Genomic DNA, 25,405 nt, shown 5'->3' with positions numbered 1-25,405 from the left:
TAAAGGGCAATATGAAGAACCCACAGCCAACATTGTTCTCAGTGGGGGACAGGTAGAAATCTTTCCCTCTAAGATTGGGAAGAAGATCCTTAAGAATGCCCACTATCGCCACTATTATTCAGCATTGTGCTAAAAGTTCTAGCTAGAGCAATTAGACAACAACAACAAAAATAAAAGGGGGAAGCAAATGTGGCTCAAGTGATAAGGCCTCCCCCTATCATATGGGAGGACCCAGGTTCAATCCCTGGTGAAAAAGGAGAGAAAGTGTGCCTGTGCGGTGAGCAAGTGCCCCTTGGCGAGCCCATTGTCTGTGCAGTGAGCTAAGTGCCCACATTGTGAGCCGAGTGCCTGCATGGTAAGCTGAGTGCCCAAGTGGGTACCCACACGGCAAGCTGAGTGCCTGCATGGTGAGCCGAGTGCTCATGTAAGTGTCCACGCAGTGAGCCAAGTGCCTGTGTGGCAAGCTGAATGCCCACCTGGTGAGACAGTGCCTGCGCAAGTGAGTTATGCAGCAAGATGATGATGCAACAAAAAAGAGATGAAGGGGAGAATCAAGGTAAAGCAGAGCAGAAACCAGGAACTGAGATGCAGCTGACAGGGAACCTCTCTCCATATCAGAGGTCCCCAGGATCGAATCTTGGTAGTCCTAGAGGAGAAAAAATGAGAAGACAAAAAGAAATAGACACAGAAGATCGCACAGTGAATGGACACAGCAAAAACAGCAGGGTGGGGGAGGGAGAGGGAAAGGGGAAAAAAAGGCTCTAAATACAAAAAGAGTAAGCAAAACTTTCACTATTCTCAGATGACGTGATCCAATATTTAGAAAATTCTGAAATGTCTATGACAAAGCCACTTGAGGTAATAAACGAGTTCAGCAAAGTGGAAGGATACAAGATCTACATGCTGCAGAAATCAATGTTTCTGTGCACTAGTATTGAATAATCTGAGGAGGAAATCAGGAAAAATTCCTTTTACAATAGCAACAAAAAGACTCAAATACCTAGGAATCAATTTAATCAAAGAAGTACAGGACCTGTATTCAGAAAACTACAAAACAGTGCTGAAAGATATCAAAGAAGACATAAAGCAATGAAAAGATATTCCATGTTCATGAATTTGAAGACTAAATATCATGAAGGTATCGATCCTACCCAAACTGACTAATAGATTCAATGAAATACCAGTCAAACTTCTAAGAGCCTACTTTACAGACATAGAAAAGGCAATTACTAAATTTATTTGGATGGATAAGTGAACCCTAATAGGCAAAAAGCATTTTAAGAAGAAGAAGAATGTGGGAAAACTTTCACTGCCTGACCTTGAAACATATTACAAAGCTACAGCAGTTAAAACAGCATGGTATTCACATAAAGATAGAAACATTGATCAGTGGAATAGAGTTGAGGGTCCAGAAATGAGCCCTTCACCTCTACAGCCAAGTGGTTTTTGACAAACCTACCAAGTCCATGTAACCGGGCGAAAAAAAAAATTATCTTCAATAAGTGGTGCTGGGGGGAATGGGATATTCATAACCAAAAGAATGAAAGAGGATCCCTATCTCACTTCCTATATAAGAATCAACTAAAAATGGAACAAAGACCTAAATGTAAAAGCCAGGACCATAAAATTACTGGAAGAAAATGTAGGGAACATCTTAAAGATCTTGTGGTAGGTGGTGGTTTCTTGGGTCTTACACCCAAAGCACGCACAACAAAAGAAAAAATATATAAGTGGGACCTCCTCAAAATTAAACACTTTTGCACCTAAAAGGACTTTGTTAAAAGGATGAAAAGGCAGCCAACTCAATGATATTTAGAAATCACATATCCAGTAAGGATTTATCTATCCATGATATATAAAAAGATGCTACAATTCAGCAATAAAAAGACAAATAACCTGATTTTTAAAATGGGCAAAATTCTTGAATAGACATTTGTTCAAAGAAGAAATACAAATGGCAAAAAAAAATGTGAAAAAAACGTTTGACACTCCTAGCAATTATGGAAATGCAACTTAAAGTTTACAATGAGATATCTTTCCACACCTATTAGAATGGCCACTATTAAAAAGACGGAGGGAAGCGGATGTGGCTCAACCACTTGGGCGTCCACCTACCTTGTGGGAGGTCCTAGGTTCGGGTTCCAGTGGTGCCTAAAAGAAGATGAGTTAGATGCCACCTCCCACCACAATGAGCAGTAGCTGCAGCCTGCAGGGAGCAGATGTGGCTCAGGCTGTTTGGCACTCGCCTCTCATGTGGGAGGTCCCAGGTTTGGTTCCTGATGTCTCCTGGAGAAGGCAAGCAAACAATGAGTAGGCAGACAAGGGACACATCTGGGGGAGGGGAGAAATAAAGAAAAAAAAATACAGCATTGGAAAGGGCATGGAGAAATAGAAACACTTACTGTTGGTTAGAATGTAAAATTGTATACCCACTGTGGAGGTTTGGCAATTCCTAAAGAAGTTGAATATAGATTTGCCATGTGACCCGGCAATACCACTACTGAGTATATACCCAGAAGAACTGAGAGCAGAGACATGAACAGACATCTGGACACCAATGTTCATAGTGGCAGTATGATTGCCAAAAGATGGAACAACCCAGGTGTCCATCAGCCGATGAATGGATAAACAGACTCTGGTGTATACACACGAAGGAATATTATACAGTTGTAAGAAGAAATGATGTTGTGAAACATGGCAACATAGATGAACTTGGAGGACATTAGGTTGAGTGAAGCAAGCTGGATACAAAGGATAAATATGGTATTACACTATTATGAACTAAAATATGAACTAAATATATTGTGTAGTCTCATGGAGTTAATAACTTGTATATGAAAATAGAATGAGGTTAGAGAATGAAAGCTGGTGGTTAATTTGTGCAGAATTGTTAAAAAGTTGTGTGTTAAATATTGGAAATGAATAGCAAAGGTGAAAGTACACCGTAATGCTTGTAATTAGTATAGCTATTACATGGCTATGACAGTGGTTGAAAGGGAAGCTCTAAGGTCATGTATATTACTAAAAGGAAAGCTAAAAAATGTAGCATGGGACTATACAGCATAGTGAAACCTCATGTGATATATGAGTATGGGTAATTTTGTATATATAAGACTTTTTCTTTAAAACTGAACAAATATATGTTAATGTGACAAGGCATTGCTGTCAGATAAAAAACAAAACACCATTATGCTAAGTGAAAGAAACTGGATACAAAGTACTACATATTGTATCATTTCATTTACATAAAACGTAAGTATAAATGACTTTATAAAGATAGAATTAGATTAGTGGTTATGTAGCACTGGGGAAGGATAGAGGGATTGAGAGGTGACTGCTGAGGGTTGTGGAGTTTTTCTTTTTGGAATAATGGAATTGTTCTAAAATTTTTTTGTGGTGGTGATTGCAGAACATTGTGATTATACTAAAAGTCGTTGATTATACACTTTGGGTAGATTGTGTGGTTTGTGAATATATCTCAGTAAAAGTGCTTTTAAAAAATGTCCTAGAATAGCCAGAAATAGCTATGTACAACAGATGAAGCAGAGAGAGATTGAGAGGTGATGAATTTATTTGGCTGTTTCTTGTTTTTTATTATTACTATTATTGGAATAATGAAAATGCTCTAAAAGTGACTGAATCGTACAACTGCGATTATACCAAGTGTCATGGATTGTACACTAGTTGGCTTGTATGCTTTAATATGTATCAGTAAAATCGATTTGTTTAAAAAAAATGGGAGGGAAACGGACTTTGGCCCAGTGGTTAGGGCATCCGTCTACCATATGGGAGGTCCGCGGTTCAAACCCCGGGCCTCCTTGACCCGTGTGGAGCTGGCCCATGCGCAGCGCTGATGCGCGCAAGGAGTGCCGTGCCACGCAAGGGTGTCCCCCGCGTGGGGGAGCCCCACGCGCAAGGAGTGCGCCGGTGAGGAGAGCCGCCCAGCGTGAAAAGAAAGAGCAGCCTGCCCAGGAATGGCGCCGCCCACACTTCCCGTGCCGCTGACGACAACAGAAGCGGACAAAGAAACAAGATGCAGCAAAAAGACACCAAGAACAGACAACCAGGGGAGGAGGGGGGGGGAATTAAATAAATAAATAAATAAATCTTTTTAAAAAAAATAAATAAATAAAAATAAAAATAAAAAAAAATGGGAAAAGCGAAAAAAAAAATCTGTCGCCTACTGCCTGGGGTCTGGGACTTGCCTGTTTCTGTTGTTAGTATGTATACAGTTATTTAATCCTCCTGTGTTTGGAAGGTTGCCTCTGTCCCTTATCTGTATCTGGTATTTCCCAGACTGAAGAGTCTTTTTACTCTTTCTGGAGACTAAAGCCCCAGACTTCTCTCGGGTAGTCTCCTAGTGATGTAGAAAGGAATATACAGTAGTTCTTAAACTGTGGTCCCCACACTAGCAGCATTGACAGGATCTGGGAACTTGTTAGAAATGCTAATTCTTGGACCCTACCCTAAGCCAACTGAATCAGAAACTCTGGGTTGTGGCCCAGCAATCTATTTTTAAGCCCTCCAGGTAATTCTGATGAAAATTGAAGCTTGACACCTTCTGATAAGGAAATCTAACTGCTTCTCCAACCCCCATCTTTACTTCCTGTTCCAGAGATTACGCATGCTGCCAGTTCCCATGCTTTTTGGAGGATTCTTCATAGAGCTGTTGCTAGCTCATGTGGCAAACTTGAGTGAATTAGAAAATAGATACTCCTTCCTCAAGATAACTTTGCTTCTATCAGTTGTAAAGTTGTTATAATATGTAAACCCATGATATCTAGAGTGTGAGAACACCCAGATGTGGTGTTCTTGTACACAGTGCATATCCATATTTCTGCTGTTCATAGCGCTTTGGTTTTCAGCCTTCCCCACTGCTGACTTTGTACTCAGTTACCTTCATTCTGTTAAATCAGTTATTGTCCATCTACTTTCCACTTCTAGGTATTTATTACTGTTGTCTTTTCACCTGTTCCTCCCAGCCATATGGATTTCTGTCATTAAAAAAAAACAAAAAACAAAACCCATGCATGTAGTTTTATTGTGTTCTCTGGAGGGAGTGAAAGTAGATTTTCTATTTCTCATTTTAACAGCCACTACATTTTTGTTTATTTTAATTATAGAAGTTGTAGGTTTATAGAAAAAGGTAAAAAAAGAAACCAGCATTTCCATATACCCCCCTATTGTTGACATTTTGCATTATTGTGGTACCTTTTTCACTGAACATGATGCCACCATCCATCACCAAAACATTTCTATCATTCTGAATAGGAACCCTGTACATTTTAAGCCTTAACTTCTTTATCCCTACCCTGTCCCCTAGTAACGTACCTTCTACATTCTGATTCTGTGAATTTGCTTATTTCAGATCAGTGAGATCAGACAATATTTGTAACTGACTAATTTCATCAACACGATATTTTCAAGGTTCATTCATATTGCAGCATATATCAGAACTTAGTCCTTTTTTACAGGTGAATAATATTTCATTGTATGGAGAGACCACATCTTGCCTAACTCGCTTATTAAGTCTAGTTACTTTTTGTAGATTCTATCAGATTTTATACATCGATAATCATGTATTCTGTGAATAAAGTTTTACTTCTTCCTTTCTAATATAGTTGCCTTTTATTTCCTTTTCTTGCCTTATTCCCATGGCTAGAACTTCCAATACAACATTGAATACATGTGAAGAGAACAGGTATCTATGTCTTGTTCCTGATGTAGAGAGAAAGGATTCAGTCTTTCATTATTAAATATAATGTTAGTTGCAGGTTTTCTGTAGATACTCAGGTTAAAGAAGTTCTCTTCTATTTCTAGTTAACCAAGTGCTTTTAATAGGAATGTAGGGAAATGGATGTGACTCAACCAATTGGGCTCCTGTCTACCATATAGGAGGCCCAGGGTTCGATGCCCAGGGCCTCCTGGTGAGGGCAAGCTGGCCCACGTGGAGTGCTTGCCCATGCGCGGAGTGCTGGCCCATGCTGGAATGCTGCCTCACGCAGGAGTGCCCCCCTGTGTGGGAATGCCATCCAGTGCAGGAAAGCCACCCAATGCAGGAGTGCTGGCTGTTGCTAAGAGCTGGTGCAGCAAGATGATGCAAAAAGAAACACAGAGGAGAGAAAAGAAGAAGACATAGCAGAACAGGAAGTTGAGGTGGCGCAGGAGATTAATCGCCTCTCTCCCACTCCGGAAGGTCCCAGGATTGGTTCCTGGAGCCACCTAGTGAGAATACAAGCATACAGAAGAACACACAGCTAATGGACACAGAGAGAAATGGGGGGAATGAGGGGGATAAATTTTTAAAAATAAATAATAGGAATGTGTATTAGATTTGCTCAAATGCTTTTTCTCCATGTATAAAGATGAATTTATGGTTTTTCTTTTTAGTTTGTTAATATAGTGAATTACATTTGTCTTTGAATGTTATTTCATCTTTGAATGTTAAAGCAATACTAAATTCCTGGGATAAAACTCTACTTGGTCATGAGGAATTATCCTTTTATGATATTGTTAGGTTGGCTATACTGAAATTTTGTTTAGAATACTTGCATCTATATTCAGGACGGATATTGGTCTGCAATTTTCTTTTCTCACAATTTCTTTGGTTTTGCTATCAGAGTAATTCTGGCCTAATTAAATGAGTTAGGAAGCCAGTCATAACTCTTCTTCAGTTTTTTTTGAAGAATTGGTAGCAGTGGTGTTTTTTTTTTTCTCTTTAAATGTTTACTAGATCCACCAGTGAAACCCTCTGGGCTTGGAGTTTGTGGGAAAACTCTTAAATACAATTTCCATTTCATTAATACATACAACACTATCCAGATGATCTATTTCTTCTTTAGTGAACTTTTATATTTTTTGTTTTTCAAGGAATTTGTATGTTTCAACTACATTGTCAAATTTATTAGTATTAAGTTGTGGGTTTAAAAAAAATAATATTCTCTTATTTTCCTTTTTGGTATATGTAGAATCTGTAGTGATAGTACCTTTCTCTTTTTTTTTTTTTTTTAGTTATTAATTTTCTATTTAATTTTATATCAGTCTTTTCATACATACTTAGTGTTTGCAATGGCAGTTCATATTCAGCAAATTTTTAAAAAATTTCCTTTGCTTTAGATTCACAATCACATAGGTTCAATGTCATTAATATCTGGAATAAAATATTACCACCTTATGGCTTTATATCTATCATCAGGAACATGCATCAACATCCTGCAAAATAATCTTTATACTTCTCATGGTCCTCAAGGATTCCGGTGAGTACTTGGTTCTTGCTCCGGTTAAAGTACTGTTTTATAAATAACCTCTCACATCAGAGGTTCCAGGTTCAGTTCCCAGTGCCTCCATAATTCTTGCTAATTCCACTCCAAGAAATAAATCCAAGACAAATGAAATTGTGCCCATGCAATGATTCTAGGGCAAATGCATGGCAGCCAAAACGCTACTGTGCGCCAGGGACACGGGAGGGGTCCCTGGACGCGGGGCCGAGTGCTTCTGCAGCCCCACGCCGGCCTACACATGTCCCTCCTGCCCTCGGGGTCCCTAGCTGCACCCCCAAAACACTCCAGCAAGTCCACCTTTCTCTTTTTAATACGTGTAATTTGTTTCTTCTCTCTTTATTTTGATCAGTCTTCTTTATCAATTTTATTAAAATATTTTTGCTTTATTTGATTTTCTGTTTGTTTTTTTTTTTCAGTTTCATTTCATTGACTTGATAATTTTCTTTCTTACGCTTACTTTGGGTTAGTTCTTCTTATTCTAGTTTCTTAAGATGGAATCTGAGGTTATTGATTGGAGATTTTTCTTCTTTTCCACTATAGGTGTTTAATACTATAATTTTTTCCCAAGAACTGCTTTAGCAGCATCCCACAAATTCTTTTTTAATAAAACTTTTAAAAAATTGGGTGAAATACTTTAACATAAAATTTTGCTATTTTAACCACTTGAAAGTGCACCGTTCACTGGCATTTAGTACATCCACAATGTTGTGTAACTGGCAGCAATATCTACTTCCAGAGCTTTTTCTTCCCTCAATTGGAAACCCTGTACCATTAAGCAATCACTTCCCGTTTTCTCCTTCACTCAGCCCCTGGCAACCAGTAATCTTCTTTCTGTACATATGAATTTACCTTTTCTGGACATTTCATATAAATGGCATTATATAATATGTGGCCTTCTCATAATGTTTTCAAGGTTCATAAATGTTGAAGCATTTATCAGCACTTCATTCCTTTTTATGGCTGAATCCATTATATGAGTGTGCTACATTTTTGCTTATCTGAGTATCAGTTGATGGACGTTTGGGCTTTTTCTCTCTTTAGACTGTTCCATAGCAGCTGCACTGTTTTACATTCTTACCAGCAGTGCACAAGGGTTTCTGTTTCTCCACATCCTCTTCAATATTTTTTATTTTATTTATTTTCAATAATAGCTCTTATGGAGGATATGACATGGAATCTCATTGTGGTTTTGCTTTGCATTTTTCTAATGGCTAATGGTGTTTAGCATCTTTTTATGTGCTTATTGGCTGCTTGTATATCTTCTTTGGAGATATACAATTCCTTTGCCCATTTTTAAATTGCGGTTTGTTTGTCTTTTTGTTCAATTGTGGGAATTCTTTATATATTCTGGATATTAAACCCTTATCTGACATGCGGTTTGCTACTATATTCTCACATTCAGTAGGCTGAATTTTTACTTTCATGATAATGTCCTTCGATGCACCAAAGTTTTAAATTTTGATGAAGTCCCACTCACCTCTTTTTTTCTTTTGTTGCTTGTGCTTTTGATGTAAAATGTAATAATCCATTGCCTATTACAAGGTTTTGAAGATATTTCCCTATGTTTTGTTGTATTAGCTCTCATATTTATGTCTTTGATCTATTTTGAATTATTTTTGTTTATGGTGAGAGTTAGGGGTCCACATTCGTTCTTTTGCACATATGGATTGCCAGCTGTCCTAGTACCATTTGATGAAGAGACTATTCTTTCCCCATTGAATGAACTTGGCTCCCATGTCAAAAATCAACTGACCATAGATGAGTAGATTTAACTCTGGACTCTCAAATCTATTCCATTTGTCCATATGCCTATCTTTATGCCAGTTCTACATAGTTTTCATTACTATAGATTTCTAGTAAGTTTTGAAATTGGAAAGTGTGAGTCCTCCAACTTTGCTCTTCTTTTTCAAGATTGCTTTGACTATTCTGAATCTTTTGCAATTCCTTACGAATTTGAGGTTCATTGGAATTTTGATAGGGTATTTATTGAATCTGTAGAACACTTGGGGTAGTGTTGAGACATCTTAAGAATATTTACTTTCCCAATCTGTGATTATAGGATGTTTTCTCATTGTTTAGGTTTTCTTTAGATTCTTTCAGCATTGTTTTGTAGTTTTTAGTATACTAGTCTTGTACCTCCTTGATTAAATTTATTCATGTGTGTTTTATACTTTTAGATAATATTGTAAGTACAATTATGCTACCATATAGGAGGTCCAGGGTTTGATTACCGGGGCCTCCTGGTGAAGGCAGGCTGGCCTGCACAGCAAGCTGGCCTACGCAGCGAGTGGCCTGAATGCAGAGATGGCCCATGCAGAGAGCTAGCCCATGTGGAGTGCTGGCCCACAAAGCAAGCTGGCCTGAGCAGACAGCTGGTACAACAAGATGATGCAACAAAAAGAGACACAGAGGAGAGACAAAAAGAGACACAGAGGAGAGACAATAAGAGATGAAGCAGACTGGGGAGCTGAGGTGTAAGAGATTGAGCACCTCTCCTACTCCAGAAGGTCTCAGGATCGGTTCCCGGTGCCACCTAAAGGGGAAGACAAGAAGACACAGAAGAACACACAGTGAATAGACACAGAGAGCAGACAATGAGGGGGGAGGGGCAGGGAGAATAAATAAAGAAACCTTTAAAAAAATATACGTTATGTAAAAGTTGTGAATTTAGACATTTTAAACTGTTTGGTAACATTAATTACATTGACAGTGTGAAACACAACTGATTTTTTTGTTTGGATCTTGTACGCTGCAACTTTACGGAATTCTTGTATTAGGTCTGGTAGGTTTGGTAGGGGTGTATGTGTATGTGCTGATTATCTGAGCTTTTCCAAAAACAGAATCATGCCATCTGGAAAAAGAGTTTTACTAACTTTATACTTTAAGGATATAGGAAAGAATAACAAACTAAGCCCAAAACCAGTTGAAGGAAAGAAATAATGATGAATAGAACAGAAATAAATAGAATAGGGAATAGAAAAACATGAGAGAAAATCAAGAAATTCCGAAGTTGGTTCTTTGAAAAGGTAAAAATACTTAAAATCAGAAATGAAAAGTGTGGACATTACTACTGACTGTCTAGAAATTAAAAGGATTATAAGAGAATACTTAGACAATTGTTTGCCAATAAAATTACATAATCCAGATAAAATGCCCAAATTCCTAGAAACATACAAATTATCAAAACTTAGGGAGGAATAGAGAATCTTAACAGTCCTATAACAAGTAAAGATATTGAGTCAGTAATCAGAAACCTCCCAACAAAGAAAAGTCCATGGCCTGATGGCTTCACTGTTGACGTAACACCAGTCCTTCTCAAACTTTTCTAAAAAATTGAAAAGAAAGAGACACTTCCTAACACTTCTGTGAGGCCAATATTTCCCTAAGACCAAAGCCGAAGATACCACAAATAAAGAAAACAACAGACCAATATCCCTTGTTGATATAGATGGAAAAAATACTTAACAGTATACTAGCAAACTGAGTCTAAATCCCATGACCAATTAGGATTTATCTCAGGAATGCAATATTGTTTCAACATAAGGAGTCAATTAATGTAATACACCACATTAAGAGAATGAAAGAAAATAAACATATTATCTCAGTAGCCTTCCAAAAGGCATTTGACAAAATTCAGTGCCCTTTAATAATAAAAACTTTCAGCAAATTGGGAATAGAAGGGCACTGCCTCAACATGCTAAAGAGCATTAATGAAAAAACCAGAGCTAGGGAAGTGGACTTGGCCCAATGGATAGGGCGTTCCCCTACCACATGGGAGATTCTCGATTCAAACCCTTGACCTCCTTGACCCGTGTGGAACTGGCCCACGTGCAGTGCTGATGCGCGCAAGGAGTGCCGTGCCACACAGGGGTGTTCCCGCGTAGGGGAGCCCCACGCACAAGGAGTGCCCAGCGCGAAAGAAAGTGCAGCCTGCCCAGGAATGGTGCCGCACACACGAAGAGCTGACACAACAAGATGACGCAACAAAGAGACATAGATTCCGGGTGCTGCTGATAAGGATAGAAGCGGTCACAGAAGAACACACAGAGAATGGACACAGAGAGCAAACAACTTGGGGGAGGGGATGGGGTAGGGTGGGAAAGGGAGAGAAAGAAAAAAATAAATCTTTAAAAACAAACAAAACCCAGATCTAACATCATACTCAATGCTAAAAGATTGAAGGCTTTCTTGCTAAGATCAGGAAGAAGACAGGGATGCCTGCCTTTACTGCTGTTCTTCATCATTATACTGCAAGTCCTAGCCAGAGTAATTAGGTAAGAAACTAAAAGGTATTCAAATTAGAATGGAGAAAGTAAAATTTATTCTCTATCTCTGTATTTATGTTGTTGCGGATTAGTACCAGTTTGCTGACTGTCACTATTCTCCAGACCATACTTTGTACAACGTTGATTTACATTGTTTATAAATCTTTACAATTACAAAAATTGCTCTCTGAATGAACATTATTGTGCACACATCTTTATGCTTATTAGTGAGGTTCTCTCTAGAATATATTCCTAGAAGTGGATTCTTGTATGAAAGGGTATGTATTTTTAAGGTTTTAGAAGTTATTTCCATTTTTCACTGTGAACAAATCGCATCCATTTTATCTCATCAGTGATTTATGACAGTACCTCTTTGTCCACACTTAAGTGTTTTATAAAATGTCTTTATATTTACTATTTAATAGGTAAAAATATTATCTATGTAGTTATTTAAGTTGTATTTTCCAAGTGAAGAACATTTTTCATGTATTCATGAACCTTTTTTTGTATCTTTTCCTGGGAACTGCCTTATCGTGTTCTTTGCCTATGGAAAGCAGATAATTATTGGTCTTGTTATTGATTCATAAAAGCTCTTTGTATGTTAAGAAAATTAGCCCTTTATCTTATAAGCATGTTGCATATTTTTCTTTAGTTTGTTGATTTTGAGTTTAAATACTGTTTTAAAATGAATACTCACTGAGTTGAAAATTATTGGATTTTAAACCTTAAATCCTGCTTGTTTTTAACCTGGGTGGATATTTACTGGTACTTTGCACATCACCTAGATTTTACATGAGGGTTTATTTGACCGATAATTACAATATATTATAAATTTTGTTTGTTTGTTTGTTTTTGAGGTACCAGGGGCTAGAGAATGAACCTGGGACCTTGTATGTGGGAAGCCGGTGCTCAACCACGGAGTCACATCGGCTTCCCTGAGTTGGTTTTTTTCATTTGTTTTGCTTGTGGTTTGTGTTTTCTTTTTTCAGGAGGCACCAGGAACCAAACCTGGGACCTCCCATGTGGGAGGTGGGCATTCAACCACTTAAGCCACATCCATTCCCTATACATTTTTATTTCTATGGTTTTTATTGGTTTTAGACCTTAAAAAATTTCTTTTGTTAACTGAAAAGGATCTTTTCATGTTTAGGTTATCATTTACAATACCTACTGGTTCTTTAGAGGTTGGAGCCCTGTTTAGCCTTAGAGGAGATATAAGAAGAAGATTGAATAATATTTTCAATAGTAGCCACACTGATCATATTTCTTCTTTTGCAACAGGAACCAAAGGAAGAGAATGGACTGCAGAAAACGAAGACAAAACAGTCAAATAGAGCAAAGTGTTTGGCTAAAAGAAAAATTGCACGTATGTGTTCACTTTTGTCTTGAAAGTAGTTTGTGTATTGTAGTTGTTATACAGTTTGATACTAGTTTCTTCATTAGGACAAGAGAATTCTGTAATTAATGGATGTGCTTACTGTTTATTCTGTAGTCCATTACATGTTTTAGGAATTTCTTATAGAAGTATCTACTGGTTCTTCACTTGACTGATTAGAGGCAAAGTGTTGAAAGAATTTGACCTGCAGAATTAGATCTTCAAACTCTTGGGTTTGAAACCTTGCTTCACCTCTTATTATGTGGACTTTAGGGAAGTCACTACTTTCAGCCTGCTTCTGTTTCCTCATCAATAAAATGGGAATAATTACACTTACTTAGTCACTTAATAGATAGCTTACCAAATAATGGTAGCTATTATTATTAATCCTTGATTGGAGGTTTTGCCTTATCTTGTGTTTTTTTTTACTCATATGATGTAATTTAATAATTTTTTTGTGTGTTTTAGTATGATATTGAATGTTCAAATACTTCATTGAACTTTTCAGTATGCTAGCTAGCTGGAAGATTATGACTCTTGCCTGAAGATCAATATAAGTTTTAATCTACGTTATTCAGTGTTAAATTAAAATTTTTTTTCTTCCCTCCCTCCTCTCTTTCTTTTTCTCTTTCTCTCTCTCTCTCCCCCCGCCCTCCAGCTTCCTTTTTTTAATTAGAGAAGTTGTGCACTTACAAAACAATCATGCATAATGGCAGAATTCCCATACGTCATCCCTCCACCAACACTTTACTTATTGTGGAACATTTGGTACAGGTTATGAAAGTCGTGATCAGACTATTATCACTAACTATGGTCCATAGCATATATACTTGGTATGTTTTTTTCATACACCCTCTATTATTAACTATGTATTAGTATTGTACGTTTGTCACAGTTCATGAGAGAACACTCATATTTGTACTGTTAACCATAGTCCATCTTCTACCACATGATTCACTGTGTTGTACAGTCCCATGCCTTGTACATTCTGTCCCCAGTGTACACCCAGTGGCTCTCGCTTTCATAACAGAATTGTACAGTCATTGCATCAGTAAATTTTTGAATGTTTTCTTAGTCCAAAAGAAAAAAAATCCCATACCCATTATTGACCCTTAGTGTTGATATAGTGCTTTTTCTGACATTGATGCAAGAATATTACAATATTGCTGTTAACTATAGTCTGTAAGTTATATTAATTATATTTTTCCTATGCATCACTGTATTCTCACTGTCTTGTAATAGTGTCGTACATTTGTTCAAGTTCATAGAAGAACATTCTTTTATTTGTACTATTAACCACAGTCCTCATCTACCTCTGGGTTCACTATGTTATTCCGTCCCTAGATTATTCTCTAGCCTTCTTTTTAATTTTTTATTTGGAAAAGTTGTATGTTTCTAGCTTTCTTTCAGTTGACATTTACATCCCTAGATTACCCCTTTCAGCCACAATCCCATTTATAAACCAGCCGTGTTAATTATGCTCACTGTAATGTGTTAGCATCAACTCCATCCATTTTCACACTTTTACAGTCAAGCTAATTGAAAATTCTATGTATATTAAGCATCGGTATCCCTCCTAAGTCCTCATTCTATCTCCTAGTAACCTATAGTCTAGATTTTAACTCCGTGTGTATATTCTTCATATTTAGTTCATATTAGTGAGACCATGTACTATTCTTTTGTGTCCATCTTATTTCATTTAGCATAATGTCCTCAGTGTTCATCCATATTATCATATGTATTCCAATTTCATTTGTATTCCATTATATGTATATAACACACTTTGTTTATCCATTCTTTGATTGGTGGGCATTTGGGTTGGTTGACACTTGGAAGTAACTTGGGTTGTTTCCATCTTTTGGCAATTGTGAGTAATGTCGTAGTGAACATCCTTGTGCAAACATCTGTCTGCGTCAATGTCTTCAGTTCACTGGATACATTCCTAGTAGAGGGATTGCCAGATCATATGGTAATTCTATATTTAGCTTGCTAAGGAACCACCAAACTGTCTTTCACAGAGGCTACACCATTCTACATTCCCACCATCAGTGAAGGAGTGTTCCTATTTCTCCACATCCTCTCCAGCACTTGTTGTTTCTTTTTTTTTTTTTATTAATGGCCATTCTGTGAGGTGTAAGATAGTATCTCATTGTAGTTTTTTAAAAAGCAGTTTTATTCACATACCATACATTCTGTCCAAAGTGTATAATCACAGTGTTCTGCATTCATCACCACAAAATATTTTAGAACAATTTCATGACTCCAAAAAGAAAAACTCCATACTCCTTAGCAGTCACCTCTCGATCCCTCTATCTTTCCCCAGCCCTACATAATCACTAATATAACTTCATCTTTATATATTGGTTTATATTTACATTTTATGAAAATGGAATTATACAATATGTAGTACTTTGTGTGTCTCTTTCACTTAGCATAGTATTGTTTCTGTTTGATATTAACATCTTATTATCATACATAACAGTTGTTCAGCTTCAAAGCAAAACAGTCTTATACATGCATAATTACCCATATTCATATTTCACATGAGGTTTTACTATGCTGTATAGTTCCATGTTACATTTTTAGCTTTTTTTTTAGTAATATACATGACTTTAGTCTTTCCCTTTCAGCTAATGTCATTTCCATATAATAGCTCTGCTAATTACAAACATTGTGGTTTCACCCTTTCTGTTCATTTCCAAAATTAATACTTGACCTGTTTACCAGATCTGCACAAGTTAACCCTCAGCTTTCCATTCACTAGTCTCATTCTATTTTCCGGTCCCCTATATTTCAAGTTATTAACTCATGAGTTTACACAATATCACTGTTGTTTTGATTTGCATTTCCCCAGTGGCTAGTGATATTGGACATCTTTTCTTGTGCTTTATGGCCATTTGTATTTCTTCTTGGGAAAAATGTCTAAGTCTTTTACCCCTTTTTAAAATTAGATTGCTTTTTCTTTTATTGTTGTTAAATATTCTCTCTATATAGCATGGAAATCAAATCCTTATTGGATTTGTGGTTTCCAAATATTTTCTCCCTTTGTGTGTGTTACTTTTTTACCTTCTTGACAAAGTCCTTTGAAGCACAAAAGTGTTTATTAAGTTTGAGGAGGTCACATTCATCCATTTTTTTTCTTTCATTGTTTGTGCTTTTGGTGTAAGGTTTTAGAAACCCACAACTAAGCTACCAGGTCTTGAAGATGTTTCCCTACATTTTCTTCTAGGAATTTTATGGTTCTAGCTTTTTTATTTAGGTCTTTGGTCCATTTTGAGTTAGTTTTTGTATAAGGTGTGAATTAGGAGTCCTCTTTCTTTTGGATGTGGATATCCAGTTCTCCCAGCACCATTTGTTGAATAGACTGTTTTGCCCCAGCTGTGTGGGTTTGACAGGTTTGTCAAAAATCTCTTGACCATTGATGTGATAGTCTGTTTCTGAACCATCAGTTGGTCTATATGTCTATTTTTATGTCAATACCATACTGTTTTTACCACTGTAGCTATGTAATAAGATTTGAAGTCTAGAATTAAGAGTCCTCCAACTCTGTTCTTCCTTTTTAAGATGTTTCTGGCTATTTGGGTTCCTTACCTTTCCAAATAAATTTGATAATTGGGTTTTCCAAATAAAAAAGGCTGGTGGAAATTTTCTTGGGATTGCATTGAATCTGTTTATCAGTTTGGGTGTAACTGACATTTTAATGATATTTAATGTCTTTCCATTGATGAACACGGAATGTTCTTCCGTTTATTTGTTTGATTTATTTTAGGAATGCATTGTAGTTTTCTGAATAAAAGTGCTTTACATACTTGGTTAAGTTTATTCCTAAATTTTTGATTCTTTAAGTCACTATTGTAAATTGAATTTTTTCCTGACTTCCTTCTTAGATTGCTCGTTATTAGTATATAGAAACACTTCTGAGGAAAAAAAAAAAACTAAGACAAAAGAAGAAACAGTACTAATTTTTGCATATTACTCTTGTATCCTACCACTCTGCTGAATTCATTTAATAGCTCTAATAGCTCTGGTGTAGATTTCGGATCATATAATCTGCTAATAGGGAAATTTTTACCTCTTCCTTTCTAATTTGGATACCTTTTACTTCTTTTTCTTGCTCTAGCTAGAACCTCGAGCACTATATTGAACAGCAGTGGTGACAGTGGGCATCCTTATCTTGTCCCGGTCTTATCAGCAAAGTTTTCAGTCTTTCACCAGTGAGTTCAATGTTAGCTATAGGATTTTCATACATGTATATTATCATATTGAGAAAAATTTCCTTCAATTCCTATCTTTTGTAGTATTTTTTATCAAGAAAGGATGCTGTATTTGTCCAATGCTTTTCCTTGGTCAATTGAGATGATCATGTGATTTTTCTTCTTTGAATTATTAATGTGTATTACACTGATTGAATTTCTTGTGTTGAACAACCTTTGTATGCTTGGGATAAAACCCACTTGGTCATGATGAATAATTCTTTTAATGTGTTGCTGGATTTGATTAATGAGTATTTTGTTGAGGATTTTTGTATCTATATTCATTAGCGAAATGGATCTGTAGTTTTCTTTTTTCATAATATCTTTATCTGGCTTTGGTACGAGGGTGATACTGGCTGCATAGAATGAGTTTGGTAGCATTCCTTTCTATTCAGTTTTTTGGAACAGTTTGAATAAGATTGCTATTAAATCCTCTTTGAATGCTTGTTAGAATTCATCTGTGAAGCCATCTGGTCCTGAGCTTTTCATTTCGGGGAGTTTTTTGATGACTTTTAATCTCTTTATTTGTGATTGTTGAGTCTTCTGTTCCTTCTAGGGTCAGTGTAGGTTGTTGTGTTTCTAGGAATTTTTCCAGTTCTTCTAAATTGTCTAGTTTGTTGGCATACAAAATTGTTCATAGTATCCACTTATGATATATTTTATTTCTGTGGGGTCAGTAGTAATGTCCCCATTTTCATTTCTGATTTTATTTATTTGCATCTTCTTTTTTCTTTGTTAGTCTGGCTAACGGTTTGTCAATTTTTTTCATCTTCTCAAAGAACCAACTTTTGGTTTTGTTAATTCTCTCTATTGGTTTTTTGTTGTTGTTGTTGTTCTCAATTTCATGTATTTCTGCTCTGATCTTTGTTATTTCATTCCTTTTGCTTGCTCTGGGCATAGTTTGATATTCTTTTTCCTAGTTCCTCCAGGTGTGTAGGTAGGTTGTTGATTTTAGTTCTTCTTTTTAATTTAAGCATTGCTTTCACTGCATCCCTTAAGTTCTGATGCATTGTGTTCTCATTTTCAGTTGTCTCGAGATATTTACTGATATTGACTGATTTTTCTTGTAATTTCTTCTTTGACCCACTGATTAATAGTGTGTTGTTTAATTTCCATATATTTGTGAATTTTCTGTTTTTCTGCCTGTTGATTTTCAGCTTTATTTCATTATCATCAGAGAAAGTACTTTGTATAATTTCGATCTTTCAAAGTATTGAGCAGGGAAGCGGATGTGGTGCAACTGATACAATGTCCACCTACCATATATGAGGTCCAGGGTTCAAACCCAGGGCCTCCTGCCCATGTAGTGAGTTGGCCCATGTGCAGTGCTGCCACATGCAAGGAGTGCTATGCCACACAGGGGTGTCCCCTGTGTAGGGGAGCCACATGCACAAGGAGTGTGCCCTGCAAGGAGAGCCACCCTGTGCGAAAAAAGTGCAGCCCACGTGGGAGTGGCGCCACATACATGGAGAGCTGGGGCAGCAAGATGATGCAACAACAACAACAACAACAAAAGAGACAGATTCCTGGTGCTGCTGAGAATGCAAGCGGACACAGTAGAACACACAGCGAGTGGGCATAAGAGAGCAGACAGCTGGGGGGAAGGGAGGGGAATGGGGAGAGAAATAAATAAAATAAATCTTTTTAAAATATCTGAAATATTGAGCTCTGTTTTGATTTGAAAAATCCATGAGCCCTTGAGAAGAGAATATATATCTACTGTTTTGAGGTGCTTTGTTCTGTAAATGTCTATTAGGTTTAGATTATCATATTATTTAAACTTTATATTTCTTTATTGATCCTCTGCCTAAATGATCTATCCAATGATGAGAGTGGTGTATTGAAATCTCCAGCTACTATTGTAGAGACATCTCTTTCTCTCTTTAGTTTTGCCAGTGTTTGTCTCATATACTTTGGGGCATTCTGATTAGGTACATATACAATTTATGACTGTTATTTCCTCCTGGAGAATTGCCCTTTTTATTAGTATATTTGTCCTTCCTTGTCTCTAATAATATCTTTGCTTTTCATGTCTATTTCATCTGATATAAGTATAGCAACTCCAGGTTCTTTTTGGTTACTGCATGAGTGGAATATCTTTTTTCCAATCTTTCACTTTCAGTCTGTTTGTATCCTTGGGTCTAAGGTAAGTCTCTTGTAAACAGCATATTGATTACTTATATTTTCTTTTCCATTCTGCCAGTCTCTGTGTTTTTGATTGGGATGTAATTCATTAACATTCAATGTTATTACTGTAAGCGCAGTTCTTATTTCACAAATATGTCTTATCTTGTTTCACCACTCTTTTTACACTTTTCATTACTTTTACTGATATAATCTTCATTTCTAGATTCTCTTCCAAGCCTCTCTCTCCTGTCTTTTCTTTTCAGCCTGTAGCACTCCCATTAGTATTTCCTGCAGAGGCAGTCTCTTATTTACAACTCAGTTTCTATTTTTTGTGAATAGTTTAAACTTGCCCTCACTTGAAAGACAGTCTTACTGAATATAAGATTCTTGGCTGTAAGTTTTTCTCTTACAGTATCTTAAATATATATCACTGTTGTCTTGCCTCCATGGTTTCTGATGAGAAATCGGCACTTAAAATCTTATTGGTTATCCGTTATATGTTATGCATTGCTTTTCTCTTGTTATTCTCGGAATTCTCTCTTTGTGTTTGGCATTCCACATTTTGATTAGTATGTGTCTCGGATTGGGTCTATATAGATTTATTAAGATGGGAGTATGTTGTGCTTCTTGGACATGGATATCTATGTCCTTCAATGGGGTTGGGAAATTTTCTACCATTATTTATTTAGATTCCTTCTGGGACACCCATGACATGTATGTTAGCACGTCCCTTGCTGCCATTTAGTTCACTGGGACCTTGTTCAATATTTTCTATTCTTCATCTGTTTTTTGTATGTTTGTTTTTGGAGGCCATTTCTTCAATTTCACCAATCCTTCTGCCTCCTCAAATCTATTATATAACTCCAGTGTATTTTTAAAAAATATTATTAATTTATCCCGCACCCCTCATTTTTGTGCTCACTGTCTGCTTTCTGTGTCTATTCACGTGTGTTCTTCTGTGTCTGCTTGTCTTCTCTTTAGGTGGCAGTGGGACCTTCCAGAATGGGAGAGAGGCACTCAGTCTCTTGCACCACCTCATCTCCCTGGTCTGCTGTGTCTCTTACTTTCTCTCCTCTGTGTCTCATTTTGTTACATCATCTTGCGTGAGCTCTCTGCATGGGGCAGCACTCTGTGCAGGCCAGCACTCCTCCGTGGGCCAGCACATTGCATGAGCCAGCACTTCATGCAGGCCAGCACTCTGAGTGGGCCAGCTTGCTTTCATCAGGAGGACCTGGAATTGAACCCTGGACCTCCCATATGGTAGACAGTATCTGCTCTCCAGTATCTGCTCTCCAGTAGATTTTTAATCTCATTTTTGTGCCTCTTGTTCCTGTAAGATCTGCAATTTTTCTTTTCCTTTTTTAAACTTTATTTTGTACATTTAATAATTGAAAATATAAACAATTTAAAACTGAAAAGAAAACACAGTTGAATAAAAACATGCATTTCTCAAATATACTGGATACCTGTAAAATTTTTTGATCCATACAATGTGTTATGCAGTATACTTGGTTCATAGTAATGCAGTCATACAATATTTGTCCTTTTGTGTCTGGCTTGCTTCGCTCAGTATAATATCCCCCAGGTTCATCCATGTTGTCCTATGTTTCACAATTTCATTTCTTCTTGCAGCTGCATAATATACCATCATGTGAATAGACCATAGTTTGTTTATCCATTCATCAGTTGATGAACACATGGGTTGTTTCCAACTTTGGCAGTTGTGAATAATGTCACTGTGAACATAGGTATACAGATGTCTGTCTGTGTCACTGCTCTCAGTTCCTCTGGGTATATACCCAGTATTGGTGTTGCAGGGTCCCATGGCAACTCTATATTCAACTTCTTGAGGAACTACCAAGCAGTCTTCCATAGTGGCTGTACCATTCTGTATTCCCACCAACAGCGAATAAGTGTTCCTCTCTCTCCACATGCTCTCTAACATTTGTAGTTCCCTGACGTTTTAATAGTAGACATTCTGATAGGTGAGAAATGATACCTCAACGTAGTTTTGGTTTGCATTTTCCTAATCCTTAGTGATGTCGAACATTTCTTCATGTGTTTTTTTACCATTTGTATTTCTTTTTTGGACAAATGTCTATTTGAGTCTTTTGTCCATTTTTTAAAAAAATATTTTTATTTTTATTTATCCCCCCCCTTGTGGCTTGCTTGCTGTCTGCTTTCTGTGTCCATTTGCTGCACGTTCTGCTTGTCTGCTTGTCTCCCTTTGTTGCATCATCTTGCTGTGCCAGCTCTCTGCAGGCGCAGGCCATCAGCTCTCTGTGGGTGCAGGCCAGCTTGCCTTCACAAGGAGGCCCTGGGATGTGAACTCAGGCCTCCCGTATGGTAGACGGGAGCCCAGTCAATTGAGCCACAGCTGCTTCCTTGTCCATTTTTAAATTAGGTCGTTTGTCTTTTTATTGTTGAGTTGTAACATCTCTTTATATGTCTTGGATATTAAACCCTTACCAGATTTGTGTTTTCCAGATATTTTCTCCCATTGAATTGGCTGCCTTTTCACCCTTTTGACAAAGTCCTGCGAGGTGCAAAAGTGTTTAATTTTGAGGAGGTGCTACTTATCTGGTTTTTCTTTTGTTGCACGTGCTTTGGGTGTAAGGTCCAAGAAATCACCATCTACTACAAGGTCTTGAAGATGTTTCCCTACATTTTCTTCTAGTAGTATTACAGTCCTGGCTTTTATATTTAGGTCTTTGATCCATTTTGAGTTGATTCTTATGTATGGAGTGAGGTAGGGGTCCTCTTTCATTCTTTTGTCCAGTTGTCCCAGCAGAGGACTGCTTTGTCCCGTTAACATTAATTTGGTAGGTTTGTAAAAAACTAGTTGATTGTATAGGTGTGGCTTTATTTCTGGGTTCTCAATTCTATTCCACTGATCAATGTGTCTATCCTTCTGCCAGTACTATGCTGTTTTGACCACTGTAGCTTTGTAATATGTTTCAAGGTCAGGCAGTGAAATTCCTCCCACATTGTTCTTCTTTTTAAGAAAGCTTTTGGCTATTTAGGTACACTTTCCCTTCCAAGTAAATATGGTAATTGCCTTTTCTAAATCTGTTAAGTAAGCTCTTGGGATTTTGATTAGTATTGCATTGAATCTGTAAATTAGTTTGGGTAATATTCTTTCAATACCTGAACAAAGAATGTCTTCCCATTTGTTAAGGTCTTTAAAATTTCTTTTAGCACTGTTTTGCAGTTTTCTGCATATAGGTCCTGTACTTCTTTGGTTAAATTAATTCCTAGGTTTTTGAGTCTTTTTGTTGCTATTGAAAATGGAATTTCCTCCCTGATTTCCACCTCAGCTTATTCAGTACTAGTGTACAAAAACAATACTGATTTTTGTGTGTTGATCTTGTTTCCTGACACTTTGCTGAACTCATTAGTTCAAGTAGCTTTGTTGTGGATCTTCAGGATTTTCTAAGTACAGGATCATGTCATCTGCAAAGAGTGAGAGTTTTACTTTCTCTTTGCCTATTTGGATGCCTTTAATTTTTTTTTCTTGTCTAATTGCCCTAGCTAGAATTTCTAGTACAATACTGAATAATATTTGTGAGAGTGGGCATCTTTGTGTTGTTCCTGATCTTAGAGAGGGAAAGCTTTCAAACTTTCCCCATTGAGTATGATGTTGGCTATGGGTTTTTATATATGCCTTTTATCAGATTGAGGACTTTTCCTAATAGTCCTATCTTTTGAAGTGTTTTTTATCAAAAAAGGCTGCTGGATTTTGTCAAATGCTTTTTCTATGTCAACTGAGATGATCATGTGTTTTTTTTCCCTTTAGTTTGTTAATGCGGTCTAATACCTTGATTAATTTTATGCTGAACCATTCTTGCATACCAGGAATAAACCCCACTTGATCATGATATATAAGTCTTTTGATATGCTGTTGGATTAGATTTGCAATATTTTGTTGAGAATTTTTGCATCATATTCATTAGAGAGATTGGTCTATTGATTACTTTTCTTGTAGTATCTTATTCTGGTTTTGGTTTAGGGCGATGTAGGGTGCTTCATAAAATGTGTTGGGTGATTTTCCTTCGAACCCAGGGCCTCCCATATGGTAGACAGGAGCACAATCGCTTGAGCCACAGCCACTTCTCTCTTGTCCTTATTTTTAATTTTCTTGAATGTACTTCCTTGGTCTACCAGCAGATGGTACTCTTCGGCAGTGCTCAGTTTAGTGCCTGGATGGAGTATATCTGTTTTAACATTGACCTGATCAATGTTATAGAGCTTCCTCTCTGGAGGCTATGAGCCTTGTAATTCAAACTTTCTCTTAGAGCGTTCTCCAGCCTTGTCTGGCAGCCCCCTCCTTTTTCCTGGATCCAAAATATTTCCACTCCCCTCTGAATCCTCACCTATCAGTACTTGTTAGTATAGGAGGAGATAGGGAGGGTTGGATATCTTTAGCCCATTGCTGGCTCCAAGGCAAACTGGTGAAGCTCCATCAGGCCTGGAAGGGCTCCTGGGACATAGCAGATCAAATTTGTGAGCCCAAAGCTGAGTCAGCCTTAGGCTGTGTCCCTCTTTCTCCCTTTTCTGGGGCATCCTCAACAGTTAGTCCCGTGTAGTAGAAAGGGAGGTTGTGAGGGTTGGATTTCTCTAGTCCTTCCCTGGCTCCCAAGGCAAAACCAATGTGTGGTCCCTCATAGCCTGGAAGGGCTCATGGGACACTACAGACCAAATTTGTGGATAGAAGCTGAGTCAGCCTTAGGCTGTGTCCCTCTCTCTCCCCTTCCCTGGGGTAATAGTTCCCTGGAGCCCCCTTTGCCTGAGAATTCTAAAGTGTCTTTAGTGTGAAGGATGGTGCTGGCAGCAGAGCCACTGGTTTCAACTCACAGTTCTATCATTGCAGTTCCCTTCCTTTGTCCCTCTCTTCTCTGGGCATTGTCCAGCCTTTGCCTGGTATCATAAACCCTAGAAGGTCTTTTTCTAGGCTGTTTCAGCCTATCCTCTAGCTGTTTTTCTGGAGGAGAAGAGAGTCCATGTCTTTCTAGTCTGCCATCTTCCTGGAAGTCCTTCTGCTATTTTCCTACGTATGCTTTCAAATTCTTTTTTGGCTCATCCAGTGTCTTCTTAATTTCCTTAATCTCTTTAGCCGTCTCATTGAATTTATTAAGGGGATTTGTTAGAACATCTATGACTAGTTGTCTGAACTCCTTTATGTCATCTGGAGGCTTATCTTGTTCCTTTAACTGGGGCATATCTTCCTGTTTCTTGGTGTGGATTGTAATTTTTTGTTGGTGTCTTGGCATCTGGCTTACTAAATGTATTTTTTTCTGGGTGCAGTTTCTCTCTGTAGTTTAGGGCTTTCTTGCCATTTCTCCCTTGGCAGGAGCCAAGGATGTAGTTGGTGCTATAAGCTGTGGAGGCTCAAGTTGCCCTTACTGCCCCAGGGACTGATGAAGCTTTTCCCAACTTTCTCCTTTGCCTGGGGTAGGGACAGAGCCACAATGGTGTGAAATAATCCCACTTGTGCAGGCTTAGACTGTAGTTGCTCAGAGAGACTGATGAAGCTTCACGCCCCTTTCTCTTTTGCCTGGGGCAGGTGGAGCTGCAGGTATGGGCAGCAATCTGTGCCATGTAGGTCCAGAATGACTGGTTGCCCCGGGAGACTTCCGACTATTCAATTCAGTCTGTGCCAGCCGGATGTACCTGCCATTACCCAGAGAAGCCTGCCAGCCTCCTCCCTGCCAGAGGTGGGACTGAAGCCTAAGCTAGGACTGCAGGTCCATCTGGGTGAAAGAAGCAAGTCTTTACCTTCACTGTGATTTTCAGTCAGCCTGGCTTCCCTCATCCCGGGGGCATTGTCAAAACGGTGGCTGCCAGTCTCTTTCTGACTTGGACAGGTTCAAACTTTAGCTATTCTTTAGCCAGCTGAGTTTACTAATCAGTGGTTGAAATCGGTGGCCACCTGTCTCTTCTTCCCCTGTGTTTGGGAAATGGAGCTTCCAATTCCAACCACAGAATAGCTCCTGAGGCAGCTTGTGCTGCCAGAGTAGGATGAGCACTGGCTTCTACAGCATGGCCTGTATTTTTCCTGGAGAGGCTGACGCATGTCCTCCAGCCTTCTCCCTACCTGAGGTGGAG

At 37.9% G+C, this 25,405-nt stretch overlaps 1 protein-coding gene across 9 annotated transcripts in view; it reads left to right on the top strand.

Moving 5' to 3' along the window:
* UIMC1 (ubiquitin interaction motif containing 1) overlaps positions 1-25,405 on the top strand; it is a 145,790-nt gene that overhangs the window by 46,047 nt on the left and 74,338 nt on the right. For all 9 annotated transcript variants that reach the window (XM_004460011.4, XM_004460009.3, XM_071211184.1 and 6 more), the window contains one exon: positions 12,827-12,911. In XM_004460011.4, the coding sequence (XP_004460068.1) occupies positions 12,827-12,911 (85 nt within the window). The remainder of the gene's footprint in view (positions 1-12,826; positions 12,912-25,405) is intronic.

Source organism: Dasypus novemcinctus, chromosome 2 (assembly GCF_030445035.2).
Source record: "Dasypus novemcinctus isolate mDasNov1 chromosome 2, mDasNov1.1.hap2, whole genome shotgun sequence".
Classification (NCBI taxonomy): Eukaryota; Metazoa; Chordata; class Mammalia; order Cingulata; family Dasypodidae; genus Dasypus; species Dasypus novemcinctus.
Note: the sequence above shows the minus strand (reverse complement) of the source record. Positions and strands in the feature narration are given on the sequence as shown.